The following is a 25467-nucleotide window of genomic DNA, read 5'->3' as shown; positions in this document are numbered from 1 at the left end:
CATTAAAAAAGGCCAATGTATTAGTATTCTTCCCTAATTTAGATATTTTCCACTGCCGTTCTTAGTGTGATAGTCTTCCCTAATCTATAAATTCCACTGCCAATCCCAGTGTAATTATCTTCCCTATTCTATGTGTCACTGTCATAGCAATGTCATAATCTTCCCTAATCTATATATTTCTCTAATCTATATATTATCCCTACTTCTAAATATCTCCACTATTGAATTCAGTGTGATAATCTTCCCTAATCTATTCATTTTAACTCTTCCTTGTTTAATCTGTCTTTCCTTATGATGCCTAGCATAATTAGTTCTAATTATTATCCCATATTAATCCTACTCCTCCCTTTTCTTTTCCCCCTTCCTCCTACTTTATTTATCACCATAAATCAGATAGGCAATTTATAATTCAAAAAAGAAAAGAAAAGAGAAAAAGAAAATCATCCAAAAATAATCATAATCATTATCAAATATCTCATCTATATTACGCACAATAATCAGAGCTATTTTCAATTTTCTTATTCATAAGCCATTAAATTTTCTCCTCTTGTACAGTTCTTCCATTTTACACTTTATATCACTTGCTTATATGTTTGTATAAGATTAAAATATTGCCATAGATTGGATTCACTACTTACAAATAAAATAGTTAAGATAAGAAAACAGGATTCCAACCAAAAAACCAACTAGATAAAATACTATTTGGCTCAGAAGAAAAATTAGTCTCAAAGTTATATAAACATCTTCTTAATTGTTAAATGATAGCATAGGCACAAAATTTTGGCTATACTATTAACATATACGAATGGGAGAAAATATGGACTGTTAATTACAAACTAACAATATCATCCACCTATAAAGAAAATATTTACAAAATGTTTTACATGTGGCATTTTCCACCTGTTTGATTATCTAAAATGTATCCAAATATATCACCAAAATGTTGGAAATGCCAAAAGAAAATCGGAACGTATTACCATACATGGTGGACCTGTCCAATGGCCAAAAAATTTTGGAGTAAAATTAAAAACTATTTAGAACAAATAACCATTTTACAAATTCCTCTGAAACCAGAACTATACATGCTTGGAATTATCAGGCAAAAAATATCAAAAGAGGATCAATACCTAATAATTCATATAATCACAGTGGCCAGAATCGCCTTTGCGCAAACATGGAAATCAAATAATGTCCCATCAATACTAAATTTAATAAATAAAATTTATGAAATTGCGGAGATGAATAAAATGACAATGGAAATTCAACAAAAAGACAACACAGAATTCTACCAAACCTGGAATAGATAGTACGATTGGGTCAACCAAAAAAAATACTTAAAGTCTTAAACATCTATAACATAGTCAAATCTATTATCGTCAGCAATCTTGTTACTTCCTGTTATTCTTTTTTTATATTAGATATAAGTGTGAAATTAACACTGTCAAGATTTTTGTAAATAATACAGAAAACAACAGTTAGAAAGCTGTAGCAGCAATGCCAACAAGTAGGTTGGCAAACATTAAACATTGAGTGTTTAAGTTAGTTATACGTTCATATAGGTTATGTTTTGTTTCTGGTTTTGTCTATGTCCTTATTGTGAATACTTTTTGTTGTTTTGTTAATAATTAATAAATATATTTTTTAAAGATTAAAATATTAATAAATTCAATTCATTATGCATACTCAATTCTTTTTATAATTTATAACTTTGTGAGAGAAGAGAAAAGAGAAAAAGAAAGTGCTGATAGATTTTAATATCTTCTGGATTTTTTAAAAAGTATTTAATTCTTAAAATTATTTAATTTCAAATTATATTGTTTATGTGATTTCAGTCAAATCAGGCAGTCCAAATGTAATTTTAGTCAAATCGAACAGTCCAATCAGATCAGATCAGTTCAGTTCAGTTCAGTCTATTACATGTTGAATATTTTCTTCCTTCCATGCATTAACTAATCCAACTTCTCATAGCCAAAATGTCAAAGTCTTTAAAAATATAACAATGTTTATATAATATATAACAATGTTTATATAACATATAATGATATTTCCTCTGGCCACCCGATATCGATAGATAATCAATTTTCCAAATCTTTTCTCTTTGTTTATATAAGAAAAGAAAAATAAAGCTTCCACAGCAGAGATTTAAGATTCCAAATTCCAAAAGGCAAATTTCAAAGACCATTTAGATAGCTAGAAAGAATCAAATGATGGGCAATTCGCTACTTTTCAAAGCTTCCCCTGAAATGCCACGTTGCACAGATACCTGCCTTCTTCAATCTCAGGCCATTTTATCTCTGTCCAGCAACCAAGTGCAAAAACAAAAGTCTAAAATCCCATTCAGGAACTCTCTTCTTACCACCATAGCCAGGAAATCCCTTCTTTCCCTCTGTAAGTAACTCCTCCAATTCTCTTTCCAATCGTAATCGTTCAGCTACCATCCTGGCGTTGCGTTGTCTCCGCAGCTGTGTTGGCTCAGGCATGGCTGCCTCTCCAGCTTCACCACAGCCAGTGCGAGACAAGCCAGTTCACCCGGTGGGGCATGCCAGCCCCTGCCAGGCCTCTGGCAGCATCCCATGCATCACTCTCCCTGCAGAAGAGATCCAGTCTGGTCCAAAAGGACCAGAACCCCAGGGCAATGGGAACTCAGGGACATTCCCAAGAGAGAGGGAATAATCCCCGCTGCTGCGGCAATCAGACCCCACCCCTTCTCCCCCCCGGCAATGGGAACTCTAAGAATGTTCTTGACTCTTGGAGAAAGGAATATTATGACTATATATCTCCCCAGCTCCATACACCTCCCTCCCAGTTTTCCACAGCACTAAATATGGCACCTCCCCCTCGCATCTGATCAAACTGTGAAATGAAAGCAACACGGGGTTAACTAATATTACTTAACATTACTTACTAATATTACTTAATATTACTTAATAACCTCTTCTCCTCTACAGGAGGACCTTTTGGCTTATCAGGATATTTATCATGGAATTGCTTCACTAATCTCTTTGCCTTTAAATCCCAGCTTTTAACCCAAATACTTCAGACAAAAGGTACTCTTTCCAATGAACTAAGTACTGTAATTGCCCTTTAAACAATCTAGAGCAGTGATGGTGAACCTTTTTTTCCCCTCAGGTGCCAACAGTGTGCCTGTACTGATAATTCAATTGCCCTCTGCATGCCTCACTCCCCACGCAACTGTGTGGGACACCTGCACTGCACTACCCCATGCATACATGCACAACTCCCCCTCCTCTGTTCCACCATTTCCTGACTTCCGGTGGGCCCCATAGACCTGTTTCTTACCCTCCCCAGGCTCCAGAGGCTTTCCCCCTGGAGACCTTCTGAAGGCTAAAAACATCCTCCTCCATATGAGCCAAAAATCAGCTGGCTGGTTTACACATGCATGCTAGAGTGGAGCAGATATTGCTCCGCGTGCCACCTTTGGCACGCATGTGATAAGTTTGGCATCACAGATCTAGAGTCTAGAATTCTTTTTCTCCCTAATGTGTTTCCCATTGCACCACTATAGGTTTGGGAACTGGCTGGGTCTGTAGCCTTAACCTCGATCTGACTGCTGGCTTTAGCAAACTTGCAATTTCCTCCCAAGGTCTGCTGGGGCTTGCTATTTGTTGGAGGAGTCCAGGGGGCTTTTCTGGTCTCATCTTCATGGGAGCACAAATGGCACAGCTTTTTATGTAGTCTTCCACATCTGCCTTCATCTTTGGCCACCAGAACTGTCTCCTAGCAGGGTTTTCAGGAACCTGAAATGGTCGGTCAGCTTTGAGTCATGGCTGCGCTATAGCACTTCTAGTCTCAAGCTGGCAAGGTTATATAGCTTAGATTCCTTCCATGCTAGCCCATCCCTTATGGTGAAGACATCTTTATTATCTGTGAGCCAGGGGTCAGCTGGAAGTGCAGTTTTCAGTGCTAGTGTCAATTTGTCCCATCCAGAATCAGATGGCCATCTGGATTGGCCCCTGGTGGTGACTTGTGCTCCCTGTTGTGTGGATAGAATGATGGCATGGACGACTATCAAATTGAGGTTTTCTTGATAAGGCATAGGGTTTTTAAGAGATTTTGTTGTGATGTCCAGACCTCGAAAGGCACTTTCCTCCCTTTAAGAAAATGTCTCCAGGAGACAAGAGCCCAGTGGACTGCATAGGCTTCCTTTATTTATTTATTAGATTTGCATGCCGCCCCTCTCCAAGGACTTTGGTTGAGTAAGAAAGCTGACGAAATTCAGAAGTTTGCTGATAGAAACAATGTTAAACGATTCTATGAAGCCCTCAGATCTGTGTATGGACATCAGCCCTCAGGGAGCTCCCCTCTAATGGACACAGCTGATGCAACTCTCATCACTGACCCTGATTCTACAGTGTTGGGCCAAGCACTTTCAATCTGCATTGAACCACCCATCTTCCTCAACAATGAGGCAATTGACAGATTGCCCCAGATGGACATCAACCACAGCTTGGACTCCCCACCATCAAAGACTGAAACCCTACAGGCCATCAATCAGCTGTCCAGTGGCAAGGCCCCAGGATCTGATGTGATACCAGCAGAGATCTATAAGGATGGGGCTGCAGTGCTTGTCAATAAACTCATTCAGATGTTCCAGTCTTTCTGGAATCAAGGAACCATTCCTCAGGAGCTTAAAGATGCATCCATCATACACTTCTACAAGAGGAAAGGTCTGTGATAATCATAGAAGAATTTCACTGCTTTCCATTGCAGGCAAAATCTTTGCATGAGTGTTGTTGAACCACCTGACTGACTATCCGGAACAGGATCTATTACCCGAAGCACAGTGCGGTTTCTGCAAAAAGCATGGCACTGTGGACATGATCTTTGCAACCTGACAATTCCAAGAGAAGTATCAAGAGCAGAATTGTGAACTTCATGGATCTCACTAAGGCATTTGACAGTGTCAGTCGTGAAGGCCTGTGGTGCATCAGGTCAAAATTTTGGTGCCCTGATTGATTCATCATGATGGTACGTCAATTACACGATGGCATGATGGCCCATGTGCTGGACAATGGAGAAGCTTCAGAGGCCTTTTCTGTCACAAACAGCGTCAAGCAAGAGTGTCTGTTGGCACTGACCTTGTTCAGCATAATGGTCTCAGCCATGCTATCAGATGCCTTCCAGAACAGTTCCTTGGGAGTTAGCCTGAGATACAGGACTGATGGGAAACTGTGAAGACTCCAGGCTGTCATCAAGATAAAGAAGACTGTGCTACGTGACCTTCTCTTTGTGGATGACTGTGCCCTGTATTTTGGATCAGAGCAGGATAATTTTGCAGCAGCATGGAATAACTTTGGTCTCCTTCATAAAGAAGACCAAAGTGATGCAACATCCAGCTCCAAAAGCCAAATACAAAGAGCCCACCATCACAGTAAAGGGACAAAAGCTACAAGCAATGGACCAATTTACATACCTTGGCAGCATCCTCCCCCGTACAGTGACAATTTTCATTGAGGTCAACTGCAGAATCATCAAGGCAAGCTCTGTATTTGGCAGACTAATGACCAATGTGTGGAACCAACATGGAATAAGCCTTGCTACAAAGCTCAAAATCTACCAAGCAATAGTGCTAACTACCCTGTTGTATGCCAGTGAGATTTGGACTGTATACAGGAGATATGGTAGGCAATTGTACCACTTCCACATAATGTGCCTCCATAGAATTCTGAGGATCCAGTGGCGGGATAAGGTGCCTGACACTGTGGTCCTCTCCAGAGCAGGCCTGATATCAATTCCCACCCTGCTGAAGAAAGTCCAGACACACAGGGCAGTCCATGTTGCTAGAATGCCAGACCATCAGGTCCCTAAACAGCTCCTCTATGGTGAGCTTTCTAAAGGAAAGTAATTGCATGAGGGACAAAGGAAACATTACAGAGACACATTGAAAGCCTTCTTCAAGTCCCTCGATATTGACACCACTTCCTGGGAAACCCTGACACAAGATCGACCAACATGGCACATGCTGACCCACCAAGGCTGCTAGACATCTGAGGCCAGAAGAACATTCAGAGCAGTAGAGAAGTGAGCACTCCGCAAAGCCAGGGCTGCAAATGCAAATGCTGTGACAATGGTGCCCACACATGTCTTCCCAACATGTGGCAGAACATTTCATGTCCACATAGGCCTTACCAGCCACCTGCGGACACATCGTATATAGCCCACAATCCATTAGATGTCAACATTGTCAAACACCTTCTGTGCGTCCAGGAAGGCAAGAGCAACTTGCCTCCCTGGATGTACCTCACAATATTCCAGAATGTTCTAGTGCATTGTTTTATTTGTCTTTGTGGTAAGAAACCGCTTTGGTCTGTATTTATTATTTTATTTAAAACTTTTTTTGTTCTTTCTGCCAGTATTGACATAAAGATCTTATAGTCTGCGTTTAACAACAATATGGGTCTATAATTCTGTATTTTATCTTTCTCAAGACCTTCTTTTGTAATTACAATGATATATGATTCCCTCCATGTGTCAGGTATTTTACCTTGCTCCAGAATTTCATTATGTACTTCTATAAGGGTGGGTTCAAAAGTTTTGTTAATCTTTTTATAAAATTCACCTGGGAAGCCATCTGGACCTGATGATTTGTTGTTCTTTTGTCTTTTTAAGGTTTGTTGGAGTTCCTGGATCTTACCATTTAACATTCATCTATCTGAATCCTCAATTTCTATAGTATTATTTTCAGTTAGATATTTTGTTGTTTTTGAAATTTCTACTGGGTCTTGTTTGTATAAGTTTTTATAGTAATCAAATGTGATTTCTTTTTTCTGTTGTTCCATGTGTTGAACCAGTCAATTTTATCTACTAATTGACATAGTAGTCTATCACTTTTACTCTTTTTAATCTTTTGAGAGAGCCATCTGCCTGGTTTGTTAGCCGTTTCAAAGTATATTTGTTTAGATTGCTTTATATTTCTATCGTGTTCTTATTAATCGATAATATTTACTTTGTGTCTGGCTTCCTTTAACAAGTTTAGTGTCTTATTATTGGTTGGATCTTGTTGTAAGTTCCTTTCTAAAGTTTTAATCTTATTTAAATGTTGATTATATTCTTCCCTCTCCTCCTTTCTTTTTTTGACTATGTAGGCTATTGTTAAGCCTCTCACATATGCCTTTAGTGTATCCCAAAGTATTTGTATGGAGATGGGTTATTTCTTATTTTCTACTAAAAATAAGTCTAGCTGTCTTTTAATTATCCTTAAATAATTTTTATCCTGAAGCTAATCAATATACAGAGTCTACCTCCTATAATCCTTCATTTCTCCCTGCCAAATGATCTTCAGTGGATTGAGGTCTGCCTATGTATTTGGTTCTATATCAACCGATTTAATTTTTTTGTACAATCCTTTATTTAGCCATGTCATATCTATTCTTGAAAATGAGTTGTGGGCAATGTTCCCTCTAACCTGCACAGTGTGCTGTGGTGCATGCAAGACGGTGCAGAGTTTTCCAAGCCCACGCAGAGCCGGCGCCGTTTCTCCCCACCCGACAGCTGATCTGCCCCTCCCAAGCTGTCAGTGGGGGAGAAAGCCCCAGCTTCTCCCGCTCTGTCTGGGGCTGCCGTTGCATGCGCCCACCTCCCCTGCGACCTCAGAAGGCAGAAGATTGGGGTGGGGGGCTGATGGAGGCCAGCTGCCTTGCACTGATCAAGGCCGCCCCACAGGCTTTCTCGAGCACTGAGGGACGGCCTTCTGCTTCCCCTCAGCTGCTGCCACGCTTACCCGGCGGAGGGCATTTCTCGCAGGGGCCCTGTCAGCACCACACCCAGTTTGGATGGGGGCAGCTAGTTGCCACGAGCATCCAAAATGGGGGCACTGCTGGCAGGGACCCCATGAGAAATGCCTGCCTGGGCAAGTGACATGCGGCGGCAGCTGAGGAAAAGCAGGTGACACTCAAAAAGGCCCGTGGCAGAAGGGCCTTTTTCTTTTTTCTTTCCCTTCTTGGAGGAGGAAATTACCTCTCTTGGCTCCGTGCAAAGCCCAAGAAGCAACGGAGGCACTAAAGAGGAACCACCACAAGGAAGCCAGCTCCATCCCACCTAGTGCAGCGCAGGAGCAGCAGACCTTGTCTGCTTCTGCTGGGGGAAGAATAGAGTTTTTTTATTGACCACATGTGATTGGACACACAAGGAATCTGTCTTGCTGCATATGCTCTCAGTGTACATAAAAGAAAAGAGACATTCATCAAGAATCATAAGGTACAACTCTCCGGGTACAAATAAGCAATCAATCATGTTATCAATCAGTCAGTATAAATCATAAGGATGCAAGCAACAAAATTACGGCCATTAGTGGCAGGAGGTGGATGAAGAGAGCCCCTCCCCGAGAACCGGGATTCCTTCCCTGGAGCCCTGCTTGCATTGCTTTCTACAAATGGTGAATGGCTGCAGTGGGGGGGCTAGTGCGTTGTCCGGAGGCATCACTCTGAGGGCAGACCTCCCTCTTGGCTCCATTAAGGTGGCTTGCAAAGAAGGACAAATGGGAATCTATTTCCTCTCGGAGCGGATAAGGAGGCGGGGGGGCTTTTCCCCTCCTGTTGCACGTCCGTTCGTCGGGCTGGCTCGCTTGGTGGGGCGGGTGCATAGCCAGGCTCTTGGGAGGGAGGGAACTGGCCCTACGCCCTGGAGCTGCCCGCCTCCCACTGATCCTGGCGCCCCTTTTCCCAGGGGAAAAGCTTGAGGGCGGTGTCCACGAGGAGGAGGACTACGATGCCCATCATCCTCAGCCAACACAGGGTGTGCATAAGTGCAGCAGCATGCCCCCTATGGGCCATCAGCCCCTGCCCCAATCCTGCAGCCTGAGAGAAAGCAAAAGAGATATCAAAGCGAGAGAAAAACAGAAAGGAAGGTGAGAGAAATAATAAAAATTAAGAAATGAGAGCAAAAAGGGAGGAGAAACAAATAAGAGAGAGAAGGGGGGAGTTGGTGTCTACGTAGTTAGTTTGAATTCTGTAAGTTTCATCGATCTCCATTATTATTATTATGTCAGTACAACACAGCAAACGAGATCACTATGCTGGATTTCGTATTTCATCACAAGTCGGGCACTTCCCAAGCACCTAGGACTGCGTGATGTAGCGGCGAATTATGTTTGCCGATCCCAGTAAAGCGGCCTTTTGCAATTGACAGATGGAGATTTTGTCAATTCCGATGGTTTTCAAATGTCCGCTGAGATCCTTTGGTACTGCGCCCAGCGTGCCAAGTACCACTGGGACCACTTTCACTGGCTTATGCCAGAGTCGTTGCAGCTCGATTTTTAGATCTTCGTATTTCACTAATTTCTCTAGCTGCTTCTCCTCAATTCTGCTGTCTCCATGGATTGCGATGTCAATGATCCATACTTTCTTTTTCTCCACGATCACAATGTCTGGTGTGTTATGCTTCAGAATTCGGTCAGTCTGAAGTCGGAAGTCCCACAGTAGTTTTGCTTGCTTATTTTCAACCACTTTTTCGGGCTTATGATCCCACTAGTTCTTTGCCACTGGTAAATGGTAGTTCCGGCACAAGTTCCAGTGGATCATCTGTGCCACAGCATCATGTCTATGCTTGTAGTCAGTCTGTGCAATCTTTTTGCAGCAACTGAGTATGTGATCGATTGTTTCATCTGTTTCTTTACAGAGTCTGCACTTTGGATCATCTGTTGATTTTTCAATTCTGGCTTTGACAGCATTTGTTCTAATGGCCTGTTCTTGTGCCGCCAGTATTAGTCCTTCTGTCTCCTTTTTGAGTGTTCCACTTGTAAGCTATGACCAGGTCTTTTCTTTATCCACTTTGCCTTCAATCTTCTCCAAGAACTGTCCATGTAATGCTTTGTTCTGCCAACAGTCCATACGACATTGTGTTACATTTTTTCTGTACTGGTCCTTAGTTTGCTTCACCTTGAGAAGCTTCCTATTGTTGACCTCCATCAATGCTGACTCTTTGCTCCCCTTCACATAGTCAGCTAATGCATGCTTCTCTTCTTCTATAAGTTTATATGTTTATAAACTGTTATACATTACACTATACTAAGATCTAAATGTTACCTGTTTTGAATATTCTTTTTATGTTTTGTATATTTGTAAATAAAATTATATTTTAAAACTTATTTTAAAAAAAACAACACTCCACAGCCTGCACTGGCTGTCGATCAGTTTCCGGTCACAATTCAAAGTGTTGGTTATGACCTATAAAGCCCTACGTGTCATCGGACCAGAATACTTCCGGGACCACCTTCTGCCGCATGAATCCCAGTGACCGATTAGGTCCCACAAAGTTGGCCTACCCCGGGTCCCGTCGACAAAACAGTGTCGTCTGGCGGGACCCAGGGGAAGAGCCTTCTCTGTGTCTGCCCTGGCCCTCTGGAATCAACTCCCCCCGGAGATTAGGATGGCACCTACCCTCCTTGCCTTTTGCAAACTCCTGAAAACCCATCTATGTCACCAGGCATGGGGAAATTGACATACCCCTAGCTGTTTCGATTTACGTATGGTTTGTCTGGATTGTATGATTGTTTTTTATAAGGGTTTTTAAAAATTGGTTTTAATATTGGATTTTTATATGTATTGCTTGTTGTGAGGCGCTCCGAGTCCTCGGACAGGGGTGGCATACAAATCTAATAAATAATAATAGTAGTAGTAGTAATAATAATAATAATAATAATAATAATAATAATAATAATAATAATAATGAGTCAATGACATCCTTTCCCACCCACTGGGTGGAGGAGAAGCCATAGCCGCCACCGCTGCAGGAGGAGCCGCGCCCCAAGGTGGGAGGTGGAGGAGGAGAAAGCCGGAGAGAGGGGCGGATTGGGCAGGCAGCACGGGAGGCCAGGTGTGCAAGGGGGCTGGAGACGCCTGGGGCGGGGGGAAGGGAGGCTTGGCACTGGCACATCCATGGCGGCCAGGGGCGGCCGGCAGCTCCTGTTGCGCAGCCTTAGAAAAGGCTGCACAGAAAGTTTTTTGGGGTGTGCAGCCGCATGGGTTAGAGGTAACATTGCCCATAACCAGTCGCATTATGTGTAGCAAAATAAATCAGAAGCTTCACAAATGACTGCATTTTGCTGATTCAAATAACCTTTTATAATGATAACAAAAGATTTCTATAATACCACATGTTCCTTCACAGACCACATGGCAAGAAATGTTTTCACAACAAAGTACAATGGAAAACTGGTTAAACCACACCCTTCTTCTTTCTCAGTTTTTGGATATGCTCAGTCAACACTTCACTTTGATTGGTGACTGAGTCACCAGATAAGATTCATTGACTAATCATGTTCTGATTAGCTCTCTCAATCAGGAATAAATCTCAACACAATCAAGTACTGCTCTCGCCTTTTCTGGGTCCATCTTGATCCCGTCCTTGGAGATATAGTATCCCAAATAGTCTAGTGAAGTCTTGTGGAACTTGCATTTGGAAAGTTTCACATGTAATTTGGTGGCTAGGAGTTTTTTCAAGATTTGTTGCGCTAGTTTCACATGCTCTTTCCAGCATTTCAGTAAAGATGAGAATATCATCTAAATAGACAAGCATCCCCTTGTACAAGGTGGAGGTGGAACACCTCATTGATATACTGCATGAAAACTGGCTCCCTGCAGCTAAAAAGGCATTACCTTGAATTGGAAGCTTCTCAGCAGGCAGTTGAATGCAGTTTTCCATTCATCTCCCTCTCTGATTTGGATGTGATAGTATGTTTCTCTCAAATCTAGCTTGATAAATATCTTGCCTTTGGACATGTGGTTCAACAAGTCTTTCATGAGGGGAAGGGTGTAGGTGTTCTGCACACACACCACATTCAATCCCCAGAAGTCAATACATAATCTGACACACATACACTGTCTTTCTTCTCCTTGAATAGCATCAGGGTGGCAACCCTCAATTTTGCCGATTGGATGAACCCCCTCTCCAAATTGTCATTGATATACCTCCTCAGTTCTTTCAGTTCCTTTGGGGAGATGGAATATATCTTCGGCTTCGGGAGTGTTGCACCTCGCTCAAATTCTATCATGCAGTCCTTCGACTGGTGGTGGTGTGTCATTACATTTTTCCTTGCTAAACACCCTCTCTAAATTACGATATTCTCTCAGCATCTTCTGGGAACCTGGTGGAGTGGCCTCCTTCACAGGAGTTGCCAGTTGAGGATCAGTCAGTGCCCCAGGTGTCAGCCTGTCAACCTGCACTGCCTGCTGCTGCAGCATTCTTTGCTTGGTTGTCATAGAGACGGGGAGGGGTAGAGAATAAGGGGGATTGGGAAGTGTGCAGCAGGAGGAAAGTTTTGTTAAGTTTCGTTTTCCCAGGTTTGGAGGAGACCGTTAGACGGACAAATTCCTGAGAAGCCCGGGAGGAGCATCTTGGACCACCTGATGTGTCTGGACAATGAAAATTGGGTGGATGCCCAACAGGGGGGTGAAATATGGGGATGTAGTATGTGGGTTACGCACCATTTTATTCAGACTTTGCTTTGCTTTTGATGTTTAAAGTTCTGATTTTGATAAATTCACTTTGAACCTTAAATGAAAGGACTCTGAGTTTTATTTGTCTGAATTCTGACTGGCAGCATCTGACATTAAGCAAAGTCTGCCTTAACAGTCACTCCTGGAGAGAAATCTACCAGGGACTGGCAAAAGATGTCCTGATGTGAGAGCGAAGGGTTAACCTCGGAAGAAGAAATTGCTCTTAAGAGCCAGGGACCCCTCAGCGTGGAGAAAGAGGAAACATCTGACTTCAGCAGAGATGATCCTGCCAGACGGATTCCACAATGGTCTATCGGGGTAGGATCAAAAGGCCTCCTTGAAGAGGGAAGCAGAGATTTGGATGCAAATGTGACACATCGTAAAAAGAAAAGTAAGGAGAGATGGGTGGTTAACCAGGAAGGGAATCTACTGACAGAACTAGTCCTGTCAGCAGTGGAAAAGAAAAGTCAGGCTTCCCTAAAACCTCTCCTTAGTGAGGAAGAGGGGGAGGAGGATCAAATGCCAGGACCCTCGGGCCAGGGAAAACAGCGTCAACAGGCAGCCACCCAGAGCCCTCCCCCCCCCGAGGCCAAAGCCCCGTGAGCCCAAGATGTCCTGCACAGAGGGGGGAGCCCACAGAAGCAAGGCCCCAAGTGCCCCCCCTTCACCCAGTGTTGCGATGGAGCGCCGGCAGGGTTGAGGTATTTCCTGGCTCATGTAAATCAGTACATGGAAGATTATGATGATGAATTCCCCAATGACCCAGCCCAGGTTAGGGTGGAGACCCGGGCATTGGATGCGGAAGCCGCAAATTGGATGGTGTCATTGCATGAGAGACCCCGTCCTCAGGAATTTTTATCAGTTTATGACAGCACTCAGAGCACGCTTTGAGGATCTCCAAGTGGAGAGGAAAGCTAGATCAAAGCTGAAGATCCTAAAACAGGGAGGAAGATCAGTTACTGAATACACCCAGGAGTTCAGGGAACTGATGGCTTATGTGAGCTCTTACCCAATGAATATTCTGATGGAATACTACATGGATGGCTTAGATGACGAAGTTTGCCGGCATTGCAGAGGTACAGCAATCCCTAGAAACCTTAGGAGATGGTTCGAGTTGGCAGCAGAGGTGGAGATAGATCTCCAGCGTAACCAACGGGATGAAATCCCCCCCCCCCATAGGGAAGAGAGGGTCATGAAGAAAATGCCCCGAAGTTTCCCAGACAAGCCCAAATCTACAGCCTCTTTCCAGTGTGGGAAAAAAGGCCATTGGGCTGCAGAATGCTTTGCCAAACCTGTGCCGAGGGTGACACCTGGTGGCGGAGAAAAGTCGGAGCAACGGATTAAGAAATCCTCAGAGGCTGCCAAAAGTGGAAAGGAAACCATAGGGGTCTCCCTCCCAAAAAGGGAGGAGTTGGGATCTCCGGATCGTCCTAGCATCCTGGAAAGTGAACCGGAAGAAGCCTTCTCGGTAAGCCCCCCCGGTTGCGTATACATTCACCTAACTTTAAGGGACCCGAACGGGGGGATGAGGGGGAGTATGGTAGCCCTACTGGATTCGGGCTGCACCAGGAATTTGATGTCCCCTGAGGTGGCAGAGAGTTTGGGCCTCAAACTCAAGAAATTAAGGGACCCCATTTCTTTCACCCAAATGGATGGAACCATAGGAGGGGGGAAACCCTCTACTCAGGAGACAGGGACTTTAATAATTACCATGGGCTCCCAGCAAGAGTCTATGCAATTTATTGTGGGACCTGTGCTGGATAGCGCAGTCATTTTGGGACTCCCCTGGTTGCGGAAGTGGAATCCAGAAGTAAACTGGTGCACTGGATCAGTCACGATATCCTACAAGGGGAAAGAGGAACAAGGGTTTCTAATGGCCGAGTTGGGGAAGAAAGGTCCCCCCCAGTGGAGAAAATTGCAGGCGAGTTAAAAATCCCCAGAGAATACTGGGATCTAAAAGCAGTGTTCAGCAAGAAGGAAGCCAACAAACTGCCTCCCCACAGGGCCACAGACTATAGTATTGATATAGCGCCCGGGGCGAAATTGCCAAACCCCCGGATGTACTCATTAATTCCAGGGGAATTGACTGAATTACGGCGCTTCATTGATAAAAATTTGGAAAGGGGATTCATAGAACCAGCCAGGCCTCAAATGGCAGCCCCCATCATGTTCAGGGAGAAGAAAAATGGCTCGCCTTGCTTAGTGGCTGACTATAGAAACTTAAACGCCATTTGTACGCACAATGTGTATCCCCTGCCCCTTATGAAGGACATGTTAACTTATCTGGCGAAGGGGAAGTTTTTCACAAAATTGGACTTACACGAAGCATACTACCGGGTGCGGATAAAGAATGGAGATGAGTGGAAAACTGCTTTCAACACTCCCCTGGGATGCTTCCAATTTAGGGTACTCCCTTTTGGCCTGCAGGGGGCGCCAGGAGTTTTCATGCAACTGATCAATGAGGTATTGCATTAACATTTATTTAAAGGATGCTTGATCTACCTAGATGACATTTTAATTTATTCAGAGTCTCTAGAGGAACATATAACTCTGGTCAGGGAAGTTTTAAAGAAACTCAAAGCTGCAGAACTGTATGCTAATTTAATGTGTTCCTAATAAATGGATTTTAAAAGGAAAATGGATGCCTTGGACTTTATTATTTGGGACATGTTCCTTGGAGACTTGACATGTTAATTAACAAGTTACAAAATGCATGACATTTGCCCCTGAATAGCTCTTTTCCACTTACAGGAAAATTGACTTGAGTGATAACTAATCACTAATGTTAAATGGTGTGTTCTGCCGGCATGTCCCAACCGCCCGTAATTACAGGGTAATTAGTCCAGAAAGACACACACCACACGATAGAAGGAAAACCAAAAGTCTTTAGCAACAGAAAAGCAGAAAAAACTCCCTTTTTAAATGTCAAAGGGATTTTCTGGTACACACAAGGCACAGGTTAAATGCAATCCAATTTCTCACCCAGTAACTGGGAAATTGAGTCCAAATTCCAAAATCCAGAAAGTCCACATACAATCTTGAACAGAGAAACAGCAAAACCACGATCTTGATGAAACTATGAATCAGATAAACTTCCACAAGGCTAAATCAGCATGCTGCTCTTTTTATCTGTAGCACTAATTACAGCAGCCCCACCCAACCACAGGTGGCCTCACTTATCTCCTGTAATAATCCTTCAGTTGTTCTCTTTTATGCATCACTCTCCGCATGCGTGGGTCTGTCATAAGTTCTTGTTCAGAATCCAGGGATGATAAGGAAGATTGATCTCCTCCTGGGCTTTCTGCCAAACTCTCCTCTTCCCTGTCACTCACGCTTCCTTAATCAGAGGAGACTTCGTTGACAGATTCTGTTGGGAGCAAAACAGGCCTGTGGCATGTGGATGTTTCCCCCACATCCACCTGCACATTCCTTGGGGCAGGAGCTGGGCCAGAGCTAACCACAACAATGGTGTATGGATTAAATTATTTGGAAAGGATATCCTGTTCCAGAGGCACTATTTCAGTTGCCATGATCTTTAATTAAGCAAAACAGTGCATCGTAAGGCAAAAACATTTGAACCAATGTACCTCAAATGGACTAAATTACTGAAAATGTCCAAAATTCAGAAGCTCTAACACCTAAGGATAAGAAATTTGGGAAAGTTGTGGCTGCTTTAGTGCTACTGCATAGCTGCATTGTTGCTTTTGTCACATGATCTTCATTTTCAACAGTCTGTGACAGTTTCTAGCCAATTTTGCAATCTTTTGCTTCTTCTTCACCCCACAACAGTAATTTACCTGCTGGAAGGAAAGGTGCTCCCTGCCAAATTCCTTCAAGGAAACTCAATGAAGAAGCCAGCAAAAATTTCTTTTTTTAATTACTTTTTAAAATTGATTTTAAAATATAAAATATAAAACACACACACAACATACAACAAGTGCTCAGTGATTGGTGCCCACCACCAGACAAACATTCACACCCCACCACCCAACTGGGGGTGTTTCTTATATATACCATTTTAACTAAAGAGCAATGTCTCTATTTACATATTATAAAGTGATTCCAATTTATTCCTTGTAGCTTGGTCTCAGATTCTACTAATATTGTAGAATATATTGTCTTACCTTGTCCCATCGCCCCATCAGTTGTCACAAATCAATTTCATTAACCGAATTCATCCTTTTGTCCATAATCTCAAGTTGAATATGATCTACCAAGTACCAGTACCAATTTTGCATTGTCCATTTTGTCACATCCTTCCAACCCAAGACTATTACCACCTGAGTGCTTCCTTACGCTGCTTGTTTTATTTCTCTAAATTCTCCCATCGCATTGCTTTTAACTAATACTGCCATTTCCTTGGTAATTATCCATCGTATATTTAACATCCTATTAATATCCTCTTGCACTTTTTGCCAAAAGTTCTGCACTACCAGGCATTCCCAAAGCATTCCTTTATCTTGACACCCATGCCAACAAGTATTTTTAACATTCTGCTGGAAATATGCAAGTTGAACGGGTGTGTAATACCACTTATGTAATATTTTCCTTCTCATTTCTCTAACCCTTGTATTCTTAATTTTCCTTATATTCTCCACTATATTCTTCATCTCTTGCACATCTACTTGTATTTCACTCTGCCACCATTTAGTCAATCCTTGGGTCACATACCCATCTGACTGCACTAACATATTATATGTATTACTTGCTTGCGCCATGGTACCCTCACTTTTTTCTCTTATTATTTTCTTTAACTCTATCCAGTCCCCTTATAATTTTAGTTGCTCTTTTCTATACTTTATCTGGAGTTTCAATGTCCTTTTTGAAGTGCTGTGACCAAAATTGAATGCAGTACTCTAGGTGTGGTCTGACTAGAGCATTATAGAGTGGTATTAATACCTCCTTAGTCTTGGAATATATCCCCCTGTTGATGCAGCTTAAGATTGTGTTGGCTTTTTTAGCCGCCGCTGCACATTGATGGCTCATATTTAGTTGGTTATCCACCAAAACTTCAAGATCTTTCTCACAGTCGCTGCTGTTAAGTGTGGTTTCTCCCAATTTTTATGTGTGTCTTAGGTTTTTCTTACCTATATATAAGATTTTGCTTTTTTCAACATTAAATTTCATTTTGTTAGTTTGAGCCCATAGTACTAATTTATCTAGATCTTTCTGTATTTTGAGCCTATCCTATGGGGTATTGGCTACCCTCGCCAGCTTGGTGTCGTCTGCAAATTTGATTAGTTCCCCCTCTATTCCCTCATCTAGGTCGGTGATGAATACGTTGAAGAGCACTGGGCCCAGGACTGAACCCTGAGGTACCCCGCTGCCTACCGCCTTCCATGTGGATTTGGAACCATTGAGGACTATTCGTTGGGTGCAGTTGGTCAGCCAACTGTTAATCCATCTACATGTGTTGTAGTCTATCCCACTTTTTTTCCAATTTGTAGAGTAGTAGTTTGTGGTCTACTTTATCAAAAGCTTTACTAAAGTCCAAGTATATTAGGTCTATAGCATTACGCTGGTCTACTGATTTGGTTATGGCGTTGAAAAATGATATGAGATTGGTTGGCATGATTTAGTTCTGACAAACCCATATTGGCTGTTGGTTATTATCTTGTTTGTTTCTAGGTAGTTCTTTTAGGACTCTGGGGTATAGTCCACCTGGTCCTGGTGATTTGTACTCAATCTCTCAGGTGTTCTCTTACTATGATTTTAGTTATGTTGAGTTCTGAAACAATGACCCAAAAGGGTATATACAGTCATGCTTTAAATATTATTTTTAGTGTTGTGAAAAACTATTGCATTGGCAATATTTAATTAGCCAAAATATGAAAGTTGATATTCGCAAATGATTTTAGCAGCGATAAAAGTAAACTGGAATTAAATATTACAATAAGTATCAGTCTGCCATTAATATTGGCAGCCCACCAGCATGCACTTCCCTGCATTTTCTGGTAAAGCTTGCATTGTATTCTTATATTGTCATCCTGTGCATTTTCCTGATTAAGAGCAACAAAAGTGGCTGTCATAGTGAATTTGTAGAGAAGAACTTTCTGTTCTTTTAATTTTGTCTAATTGAATTGGCTTGTTTAATTTATGATGAAATAATATTTCATTTAAAAACAATAGCTACATTTTAATACTTTATATCTGTGGGGCTCTAGCCACCTGGAATAAGTTGTGATAATGATTCTTTGCTGCTTTTTTGTTTGTTTTCTTTTCCAGTTTATTTGAAACGCTCCAGTCATTATTTTGGTCAGTCTTTGGACTCATCAATCTGTATGTGACCAATGTTAAAGCTCGACATGAATTTACTGAGTTTGTTGGAGCCACTATGTTTGGCACCTATAATGTCATCTCACTGGTGGTCCTGCTTAATATGTTGATAGCCATGATGAACAATTCCTACCAGCTTATTGCTGTGAGTACTTCATATTTTGCTTTTTATTCTGAAATGTTGACAATGATTTTTTGTATGTTTACAATTTTAGTTCTCAGATAACATCTGAGAAATAAATCAGAGTCCAAATCTTTTATTTCTTCCAAGTTCCAATTTATTATCAGAATCATGTTGGTAGCTGTTGTGAGCGCTCCTTGTCCACCACTGGTAATGTTAGATTTGGAGGAGGATGAACCAGGCCCCTCTGGATACCTTGGGCAAGTGGTTTTGTCAGCTGATGCACAGAGTGAGAGTGAGGAAGAAATAGACCTGGATGAACCCGAGGAACCACCAGATGTGGTAGATATATCAATGGGGGATTAGTCCAAGCCAGAGGATAAAGGAGACATTAGAGTGGATGAGCCACACTTATATGCTAGATTCAGGAGGTTACAAAGCAGACAACAATACTTGTATGGTAAAAGGAAGTAAAAGGAGAGTCCTCGGAGAGGGGCAGCATATAAATCCGATTAATAAAGTAATTAATAAATAAATTTGTAGCTTTAACTCTATGGGGTTTGCTGACCACTCCCAGCAGGTATAAAAGAAAAGGATCTTGGGAAATTCTGGGTGGAGTTTTAACGTTAATTGCATGGCCACTGTGGGATTTAGAAAAGGCCCCCATAAAGACTGATTTGTGCTTTGCAAAAGTTCTCTGCTAGAATCTGCATGCCTGTCAGAATGTCGTGAGCTGATTTTTATACCCTATGATTCATTGCCTGTCTTATCTTGCTGGAAGTAGCTTTTATCTTGAATTCATTAATTGGCCCAGCTTCAGAATGGGCCTCTCCTTTGATGGGCCAGCAAGGTCCTATTTTAGGGGATTATGCAGGATTCTGTCAGCTGATGCAGTGTGAATTTGCTGATCTCCTTTGCATTCAGAATGCCACCAGACAATTACGTCAGTTAAAACAAGGTTCCAGATGTGTGGCAGATTACATTGCAGACTTCCGTCATGTAAGTCACCCATTAAATTATTATTATTATTTATTATTAATGATTAGATTTGTATGCCGCCCCTCTCCGTAGACTCGGGGCGGCATACAAATGATGGTGCTCTCATGGAGATGTTCCAAGATGGAATGTCTGCCAAGATAGTGACTGAGCTCATGCATTCTGCTAGTCCTCCTACATTGGATTGTTTGCAACAGACCAATCCCGGCTCCTCACTGGGGAATCCAGACCACAGCTGTCAATCCACCCAATCCTGCACCAAGACGTATCTTCCAGATGCCACCTTCATACCCTGTGGGTCATCCAGCATTCATTGCCAGAGGTGAGCCAATGGATCTCAGTACCACCAGATCTCACCTGACAGAAGCTGAGAAAGCCAGATGCCGAGCTGAAGGTTTATGGCTGCACTGCAGGGAGGTGGGTCACTTTGCCATCTCTTGTCCCCAAAAGAGACATGGTGCAGCAGTTCCTCTTCCTATTCCAGCCCATGGTCCAGCTCAACAGTTCTAGGCAACTCTGCCAGGAAACAACCAGAGCCTAGTTTAATGGAAACACTGGTTTGGGCAGGCTCCAAGCCAAGTTCCAGTTTTGCAAAGGAGGATCCTGGACCCCTGAGACACCTGATTCTAGCAACCAAAGTAATTCTTAAGAAACATACCCAAGCCCTTCCACCATACCTTTACCTTGGTGGATTCTGGAGCCACCACAAATTTCATGGATGAGGCCTTTGTTCATCTCCATGCTATACCCTTGTGCCCAGTCAACCCCCCCATGATAGTCGAGACAATCGATGGTCATACTCTGCTATCCAGACCCATCAAGTTCATGACTCAGCCCGTATACCTGGCCATCGGACAACATGAGGAGGCCATCCAATTCTATGTTACCAAAGGACTTCGTTTTCCCTCAGTCCTCGGCTTAGCCTGGCTAAGAACTCACAATCCTCGTTGTCAGCGCTCCAAATAGCATGTGAGAAATTAATCAAGTCCCAGTCCAATTCTCTAAATCAGAGCTCAATTTATTAACAGAACCATGTTGGTTACGCCATAACCATTCCAATTGTGAATATTTCCCAGAATTTCACCTAAGTTAAAGTTCATCTTACATCCCCACACCCACAAGTTCATCACAAGAGCCAGTCCATGTGCAGGGGTTTATCAACTTCCTCTTCTCTTCAGTTGAGGCAGAACAAAAGGTGACCTTGGCTCGGAAAAAGGAACCTATGGTTGTGTCTAGTAATTTTCCTACTGACTACTCACTACTCCTCCCAACCCCCCTTATGTTTTATTACTGTGTCAGGCCGAAATCTCTAACTCCACATGATGGCTTCAGCCTGACAGCAGTCCCCCTTCGCAAAGAACCATCTCTTGGAAAAATAGAATAAACATATAGGGGTTAATATCAGTTAAATCACCCCCCAGGGGATACTTTGGTTTGGCTGGGTAAGTTTCATGAAACTGCTTAATTAATCTATCAGCCTTGACATCATGGATCTTAACCCAGGTTGCTTCTGACAGGGGGTACCCCTTCCCGTATTTTCCAGTTTGCCTCGGAAAATACAGGAATCTAATTTTTTTTCATTTCATCGTGAGTTTCCCCCTGTATTACTACTGGGGGAGGGGGTGACTGTGCATGTGGCTTAATGTTAGACCCGATCACTGGCTTTAGCAGGCAGCAGTGAAATACGGGGTGGATCCTCCCTAGGATTCTAGGCAATGCAAGCTGCACCATGTCTGGGTTGGTTACTTTCACAATTGGCCTAAAGGGCCTAAAACTTTTGGGCCTAGCTTTTTGCTAGGCAGCCTTAGCCAAATGTATTTGGTTGACAGGAAACCTTTATCTCCTACTTTAAAAGTGGGCTGAGGAGATCAGTGTTTGTCTGCTTCATTCTTGTAGGCTTTCACTGCCTCTATCAGCGCCTTCTTGGTGTCCTCCCATCCTCTCTTCATTTCCTCCATCCACTCCACCATTGTGATGGATGAGGGAGGTTCTATAGGTATGGGAACAAAATCTTGTCCACTGGTGACCTGGAAAGGAGCTAGTCCCATACTGCTGTGTATGGAGTTGTTGTACACTACTTCTGCAAAAGGCAGTAGTTCAGCCCAATTGGTTTGTTGGTAACTCAAGTAACATTGGAATTATTGTTCGACTAGGGAGTTAGGTCTCTCAACTGCTCCATTCATAGCAGGGTGGAATGCAGAGCTAAGTCCTTGGGTGGAACCAATGGTATGGACGAATTCTCTCCAGAACTTGGCGGTGAATTGCACCCTCTGATATGATTCTACAGGGGACTCCATGCAACCTGTAAATGTGTTTTAGGAATAACTTAGCCAGATATCTGGCTGTGGGCAGTCCCGAACAAGCAATGAAATGAGCTTATTTGGAAAACAAATTGATGACAGTTCAAATAATGGTGTTCCCCTTGCTCTCGAGGAGTTCCATGATAAAATCCATTGCTATCTTTTCCCAGGGCCTGCTAGGGTTGGCGACTTGCTGCAACAACTCTGGAGGTTTTCCAGGCCTATGTTTCCCAGTGGCAGAGATGGCACAACTTTTCACACAATCTTTGACTTCTGCTCACCTCCTAGGCCACCAGAACTGTCTCTGTAGTAGGTGCAATGTTTTCAGGAACCCGAAGTGACCTCCTAGTCTGGAGTCATGACTCCATTGGAGAATTTCTACTCGCAGGCTGGCAGGCATATATAATCCCACTCTTTTTCTTTGTCTAGCCTCGAGTGTGGACAAGTGCAGCCTTCTTTTTAGGTTCCGAAGATGAAGGGAAGCATGGGACGATTGGGAAGATTTCTTCCTCTCTTTGGCTGTTGTACTGGGGTTTTCGCAACAAAGCATCCACAAGCAGATTCTTCCCAGACTGGATGTGCTTCAGTGTGAATAATTTGAAGTATTAGGCCCATTATACTTGCTTAGGAGAAAGCTTCTGAGGGGTTTTTAACACCTCGAGGTTCTTATGATCAGTCCACACCTCAAAAGGAATTGGTCCACCCTCTAGGAAATGTCTCCATGCCTCCTATGCCACTCGAATAGCAAGAGCTTCCTTCTCCCTTATGGCCCATCTCCTTTTGGTGGGGTTCAGCTTTTTGAAAATGTATGCACATGGCAACAGCTGTCCTTCACCATTCTCTTGTAGCAACACAGCCGCTACAGCCACACCACTGGCATCTGACTTAATCACAAACTTTCACATTGGGTCTGGGTGTTGCAGGATTGGCTCCTTTGCAAAAAGTCATTTTAGGCCTTTGAAAGCCTTTTGGCATTCCATTGTCCATCTAATTCGCTGAGAAGGTTTGGACTTAGTAGGGGTAGAACCAGTTTTTAGGAGTTCAGTTAAGGGCAAAGCAACTTCAGTGAAAGCTGAAATGAACTGTCAATAGAAGTTTGGAGTGGATTCAGCGAAGATATTTCTTTTGATCGATCGTTGTTTGTGGATAATAACGGATGAAAGACCCCTGTTGTGTCCTTGTATTGTTAAGGAAGAGTGCCAAAACCCTTGAGAAAAGCGGCGACTGCGTTCTTATTAAATTGGCTGATGGCGGACTTCCGGTTTTTGGCATCAAGCTGTCACCAGCCAGCTCTCCGTTCTCCGGGGGTTGTCCTGGCCTTTCGTGCGGTTTTTTTGGTGCTTAACGGCGATCACCGACCTGGAGAGACGGTGATTTAGTAGAGGAACTCCTTGTGTACCTGATGGAGGTCGGCGTGCCCAACGGGAAGCAGGGAAACCCTTTTTGCCAGCGCACGAAGAACCGATCTGCAGATCGGCCTGAAGCTGTGACGCACCAACTCCATTAAGGAAGCTGTGAGAGGGCGGCGGTGAAAGCTTTTGGAGTGGATTCAGCGAAGAGACTTCTTTTGATCGATCGTTGTTTGTGGATAATAACGGATGAAAGACAACCTGTTGTGTCCCTGTATTGTTAAGGAAGAGTGCCAAAACCCTTGAGAAAAGCGGTGACTGCGTTCTATTTAAATTGGCTGATGGCGGCAGAGAACAAACAAGGATAGGCAGACCGAGCAGATGTATTGAAAACTATATACCAACTGAACATTTCTGCTGGATTCTGCTTGTGATTTTGCAGTAATAGATTGGAAACAACGTGTGATACACAACACTCGGGGGACAGAAAGTTTTTGGATGTCTTGATGGTAAGAGGAAGTTTTGGACAGACTTAAGTGGATTAGAACAAACTGAGTCGGTGACAAGCTTAAAAAAAAAATCGGAGGTTTTTTCTTTTTATATATCTAATCCCTTTCTTTTCTTTTCTTTTACCCTCCTATTCATCTCCCCCCTTTTGTCGAATCCTACTATTCCACCTCACTTTTGATCGTGTATTGACTTTGCATTGTTGTTCCAGTTGTTAGAAAACAAACAAAAAACTACAACTCTGAACTTTGATTCCCTATTAAACCTACAACGCTGTTCCCTTGCTGATAAACTGTCGGAGAGCGTCAGAGATTCCTTAAACATAGAGATCGCTAGAGACTGAACTGTGAATCGTGACTCAGCACTATTGCATCAGCCCAAGAAGAGAGAAAAAGAACAGGGAAGAAAAGGGAAGAAAACGTCCTTCGTTTCTTATTTGCCCTTTATTATTATTGTCTCCCTTATCACCCCTGAATATTTCTGTACTTTTTTTTTCTCTCTCCAATTTCAATTTCAATTACCATTCTTTTTTGAATACTTTATATGTGGCTTGCTGCATTGTTGAGAATAACCCTTTGACTGTTTGATTTTTGATAACATTTTATACTGATATCTTGTCATTACACTGATATATTGCCATTGATAATATTTTATACTGTTAGATTGTCATCAATATTAGAGACCTATTGAACCTATGAATTAATTGAATTAATTAATTGATTTACTGAGCTAGATTTACTTATTTACTTATTGATTTATATCTAAACTAATAATCTATTTATTGACTTATATACATATATGCCGGTGTGTTAATCTATCTATTTATTATCTATCTATTCGCTTATCTATTAATACAAATACTATAACTTAAACAACTGTATTTAACTAGTATAACTATTAACTATTAATTGAAAGTTATTTTCCACTATCTATTACTTACTTAATTATTCTGACATATTCTAACTCACTTGAATATCTGTATTTAGAACATTAATAATACTTAGGAGATACTGATACAGAACTGTATATTTGACATTTTTTGAGTCTTAAGAATTGGAATATAGAGCCTATCATAAGTTTATTATAAATTATCCTATTATACATTTATTATACGTTATTTTCCTAAGAATAATATAAATCAATAATATAATAATATTGAATACATTGAGTACAAGTGAAAACTAACATTTTTGTAACCTTTATTATACTCTATCTGACATTCCCATAAAACAAAATGTCATCTACTAACACAAATACAATTACTAAAGCTTGGAAGAAGGCAACACCTCAATCTTCAACCCCAACCAATCAGCGTAACTTAGAAAACTCGTCTACTGACAAAACATCAGCTGCACAATCAGACCAAGTTGCACCCATTACCTTAGCCTCCCTACAAGAGATAATGTTTAATATGCAGAAATCAATGGATCGTAAGTATGAATTAATGATGGGTGCAATGAAGG

The 25467-nt window shown here is 42.2% G+C and overlaps 1 protein-coding gene across 2 annotated transcripts in view; it reads left to right on the top strand.

The window, feature by feature from the left end:
• Positions 1-25467, top strand: part of TRPC4 (transient receptor potential cation channel subfamily C member 4) — a 282463-nt gene that overhangs the window by 77166 nt on the left and 179830 nt on the right. For both annotated transcript variants that reach the window (XM_070741813.1, XM_070741812.1), the window contains exon 7: positions 18681-18876. In XM_070741813.1, coding sequence (XP_070597914.1) covers positions 18681-18876 — 196 coding nt within the window. The remainder of the gene's footprint in view (positions 1-18680; positions 18877-25467) is intronic.

This window comes from Erythrolamprus reginae, chromosome 2 (genome assembly GCF_031021105.1).
Source record: "Erythrolamprus reginae isolate rEryReg1 chromosome 2, rEryReg1.hap1, whole genome shotgun sequence".
NCBI classification, from domain to species: domain Eukaryota; kingdom Metazoa; phylum Chordata; class Lepidosauria; order Squamata; family Dipsadidae; genus Erythrolamprus; species Erythrolamprus reginae.
This window is presented reverse-complemented; position numbering and strand designations above follow the sequence as displayed.